This window comes from Buceros rhinoceros, unplaced genomic scaffold (genome assembly GCF_000710305.1).
Source record: "Buceros rhinoceros silvestris isolate BGI_N320 unplaced genomic scaffold, ASM71030v1 scaffold46962, whole genome shotgun sequence".
NCBI lineage: Eukaryota > Metazoa > Chordata > Aves > Bucerotiformes > Bucerotidae > Buceros > Buceros rhinoceros.
In genome coordinates, this window is record NW_010401542.1 from 1 (window position 1) to 4,871 (window position 4,871).

The 4,871-nt window shown below is 45.9% G+C and overlaps 1 protein-coding gene across 1 annotated transcript in view; it reads left to right on the plus strand.

Moving 5' to 3' along the window:
• Positions 1-2,167: 2,167 nt before the first annotated feature.
• Positions 2,168-4,871, plus strand: part of LOC104490049 (5'-AMP-activated protein kinase catalytic subunit alpha-2) — a gene marked incomplete at its 5' end in the record, with an annotated part of 4,442 nt that continues 1,738 nt past the window's right edge. Inside the window, 2 exons of the mRNA XM_010132285.1 lie at positions 2,168-2,392; positions 3,744-4,248. Coding sequence (XP_010130587.1) covers positions 2,168-2,392; positions 3,744-4,248 — 730 coding nt within the window. The remainder of the gene's footprint in view (positions 2,393-3,743; positions 4,249-4,871) is intronic.

The window sequence follows — 4,871 nt, forward strand, 5'->3', positions numbered from 1 at the left end:
AATGCCCCCCTTCTCAAACCGCGACAATAGCTTTGTTTTGAATTGATTAATTGAATTGACAAACCTCAAGTGCCATTGCATCTGTGTGCAACATCTGTACAACACATGGCCTGCTGAATGTCTTCTGCAAGACTGAATTGGACTTTACCATGTTGATACAGAAATGTTAGCTCCTCTATTATACTGTCAGGAATCTAAATTACATAGAATATACGTATTTCCCTAACTCTCTCTATAATAGCATAGCAAGATCACAAATACAGATTTTCAGATTTTTAGTCCTGTGTATGGTCCTTCAAACTGCCCATCTCATTATATGCCCCATATTTTTGAATTGCCTTTTGCATGACCATTAGTCTTCGTCATCCAGCGTATTTTTGCTGGTAACAGTAGCTTTTAAAGCCAACATTTTCTTCAAAGTGTGTTCACTGTGATTGTGATTGCTTTATCCCTGTCTACACCAGTGCAAGTGTTGGCAGAGTATCCGAGGAATTAGACCAGCACCCAAAAACCCTGATGTGACTACTGTTTATTCTCCCAAGTAACGAGTGATAGGACAAGAGGAGCCTCAAGTTGCACCAGGGAAGGTTTAGGTTGGACATTAGGAAAAATTTCTTCACTGAAGGGGTTGTCAGCCTGGAACAGGCTGCCCAGGGAAATGATGGAGTCAGCATCCCTGGAGGTATTGAAAAGACATAGATGTGGTGAGGGATGTGATTTAGTGGTGGACTTGGCAGTGCTGGGTTAACAGCTGGACTTGATGATCTTAAAGGTCTTTTCCACCCTAAAAGATTCTATGATTTAGTCTCTGTATGCAGAGCCCGATCATTCTAAGGGTACAGACAATCCAGTTTATTAATGAGAAAATTAAGAAAACCCAAACTAAACCTACACATTGTGTTTTTTCACCAGCTACTGTTACAGCAGCCCTCCTGCCTCAGTACCACTTAGAGTAGCGCTGATGCTTGTGTTTTATACCCTTGATTAATCTGCGAGGCTGCCTCCTCTTAAAGCTGTATCAGCAGACGAGAGCTGCATTTTTGGGGAGAGGCGTGATCCGCTGTTCCTGCAGCGGGATAATGCCTTGCCAGTGGGTGCACAGGACAGGGCTGAGCTGGTTCCTATCTCCTGCTGCCTTTGCTCGGTAGAACACAAAAGCAGTTGAGCATGACAGCTCAGGTTTCAGAATCATAAAAGTGCATCTCATTTGGGCTTAGAAGTCCAATCAAGCATTCAGGCAATGCAGTTATCAGCAAAAGAATCAGGCTTCCTATCTATTGGAATTACGCAAGAAGGCAGGACCAAGGGAGCATTTAGCTAATCATCTGCATTTCAAAAATGTCTTTGCTGTTGTCCCTGGCCTGAGCAGGGAAGGTCTTACCCTTGGACAGGCAGAGCCGGTGTTTTGATGGTGTTCAGAGAACGGCCATGTGGATGACTGGAGCTTTTTGTTCCCTGGTGTTTGCAGTGATGCTCTTCAGGAGCAGCAAGTGCAGAATGCTGAGGTTTCCTGAGGAGACTTATGTATTTCCATTTCAGCCTCTGTATTTTGGTAGGGTTTTCCAGCCCAAGGGTAAGCACTGCCTGCCAAAATCTCTGAGAGAATGCATGAGTTGTAGCAAAAAGAGATAAACGAATCAAGCAAGCAGCAGCAAACCACATGCATTTGGGATGCTCCAGCTTGGTGATGCCAGGGAGCATTAGCAGCTTGTCAGAAGCGGGAGGGCTTACATACAGCACCCAAACTTCAAATGAAAGTAAATGCTCAGAGATACAGTATCTGCTGCCATTTAATCTGCCTCTCTGAATGACAGAAATTGCTAGCTGAGCCCTTGGGGCAAAGGAGCAAACAGACTAGCAAAGCTCTTGGAAGTGTGGGGTTTGGCTTTTTGGAGGGTCTAGCAGAGGCAAGGGTGTACGTGGACATCCAGAGGAGTGTGGGCAGCTAGCACCAGCTCTGCCCTGTCATTTCCCCTAACCTCTGAGCAATTCTGGCTTAGGCAGGTTTGGTTGGGGGCATCCCCATGAGCAGCCCCGGAGTGGGTTGGAGCTCTGGCCTTGGTGGACCTGGTAGCAGGTCCCACACTCAGCTAGTGGGACCTGCACCCTAAGTAAGGAGAGGAGGGTTGGGGGCTGACACGTTTCTCCTGCCTTTGCCTTCGCACAGACTGTATGCTGGCCCAGAGGTGGACATCTGGAGCTGCGGCGTTATCCTCTATGCCCTTCTCTGCGGCACTCTGCCTTTCGATGATGAACATGTCCCTACCCTCTTCAAGAAGATCCGGGGAGGTGTGTTTTACATCCCCGAATACCTCAACCGCTCCGTTGCTACTCTTCTCATGCACATGCTGCAGGTTGACCCCCTCAAGCGAGCAACCATCAAGGACATCAGGTCAGCCCAGGTGGGATGGGGTGGGCTGGCTGTGTTTGAGGGGCTCTGATGTACCAGTGGCAGAGGATGGTGGCTGTCCAGGGGATCACCTACTGGCTGGTGGTTTACAGGAGTAGTCAGCTAATCCAGCTGTTTTTTGTCCCAAGTGATTCAAGGAACAATCCTGCACGCTGCTGTGCTGATGGAGAGGTGGGTGCTGCTGGCTGGCAGTGGGTGATGATGAATAGGGTGATGGTTTCCTATATATTTTACATATAAAACTGCATTATATATATATAGCATTATAAAATAGCCTAAAAAAATCTTTTAATAGTGCTTAGGGAAAAAAAGCTAGATCATGCAATAATCCTAAGACTTAATATCCACCAGCTGTTTTTCATTACTTTATTTCAAGACCATCTCCCTCTGGGACCAGTTCAGAATAAGGGAGTAATCATTGTACTTAGTATCTATCCAAAGATAGATACTAAGAGCATAGATAAAAAAGCAGAGAAACACAAGAATTACTAACTTAATCCGTAAATATTGGATAGAGTTTAAGAAGTGAGGAAATGGTTCATCTTTAAATGCAGCGTAGTTTTCTTGCCTAGTCGATGAGTGCCTGTGAACCTTTGATCTGCATGCATCCTCGTGGAAATTGGAGGTAAAGGGAACAACTGGACTCTTAAACAGATATTTGTGCCTGCAGAGATCATTAAAAGGTCATAGCTGGTAGTAGGACTTCAAAATTCTCACAGTCTGAGCCATTTTAGAAACGTTTTGTAGGACTGGAGCCCGATAACATGGTTTATGAAATTTATAGTAATCATTACATCTATATTACATAAATATTACTAGGACTTCCAAGAGTTCTCAGGTTTTTTAATGCATTTGCAATGGATGGCCTTAATTTACCCTTCAAGTAAAACCAAGTAATATGCCATTATTATTTCTGCATTCCTTAAGACTAGAAGATTTGATTACATTAGAGCAGCAGCATATGTGGAGAGATTACAGCTGAAAGGTAGAACCTATAGACAAGGCTCTCTGAGGCGTTTATGTCATTGTAAATAGGTGCTGATCAGGGACGTGGATAGTTTGGTGCTCTGTATCTCTGTCAGGCCCATGGTAATCAAAAAGCACAAGCATCTCTTAAGTGCTGAGGTCTTACCTCAAAGCCAAGTGAGCAAGCAGCCTTGCTTGCAAAGTGTCATCGCTGTTACAATACTGGGGGGACCATGCGGGGCTGTGTTGAGCTCCCCAGTCTCCAGCTGAGGGTTAGCCTTAGCTAGACCAAGCAAGGAACTGGTGGCAGTGGCTACCCCAGTTTGCCTTGCAGAGCTCAGTACGGCTCCTCTCTGCCTTTCCCCAGGGAACACGAGTGGTTTAAGGAGGAGCTGCCCAGTTACCTGTTCCCAGAAGACCCTTCTTACGATGCCACAGTCATTGATGACGATGCAGTTCGGGAAGTTTGTGAGAAGTTTGAATGCACAGAGTCGGAGGTGATGAATAGCCTGTACAGTGGTGACCCTCAGGACCAGTTGGCGGTAGCTTACCACCTTGTCATTGACAACCGGAGGATCATGAACCAAGCCAGCGAGTTCTACCTTGCCTCCAGCCCCCCCACCGGCTCCTTCATGGATGACAGCACCATGCACATCCCTCCTGGGGTGAAGCCGCACCCTGAGCGGATGCCACCATTGATAGCGGACAGCCCCAAAGCGCGATGTCCTTTGGATGCCCTCAACACCACGAAGCCAAAACCCCTGACTGTCAAAAAGGCCAAGTGGCACCTGGGAATCCGCAGCCAGAGCAAACCCTATGACATTATGGCCGAGGTTTACCGTGCTATGAAACAGCTGGACTTCGAGTGGAAGGTAGGGAGTGCTGGTCCTTCATGGTGGTTCTCATGGGTTTGTTTCTCATGACCTGAATTGCTCAGGGAGGTTAATAAGTTTGGTTACAGCCTCACCTGTTTCCAAATAAATGCCCAAACCTTGTGATCATCCCTGTTTTTCTCATTAACACAAGCACATCGAAGTAAGATGCCAGAAGTGGTTCAGTATCTGTGGTGCTTATTTATGGCATGAAATAAGGGTTTTCTTTCTGAATGCTCTAAGCCTCTGACTGGAAAGATGATTCTGCTGCGTTTAGCTGTGGGGATAAGAGAACTTTTCACATTTCTAATTTTTGTGGCTTATCTCGAGCGCTCCTGAGCAAAGTGACTCTCGTCGTTTCTGCTTGGATCCTAGCAGTTGCGTGTGCTGAAATGGCCTTGCCTCAATGGAAGTGGAGCGGTGCTCATGGACCGGATGTGTTTTCAAATGTTTGCCTGCATCTCTGGTTTAGGGCTCAGCTTCTTGAAGCTTGATTTAAACCCAGATGACATTTTACTTGACAGTATCGGCTTTAGATATTTCTTCAGAGCTACACAGAATTTAGTCACAATCTTTATCAAAGTCTAATTAATAAATTAATAAATCCCTAAGTTAGACCTTAG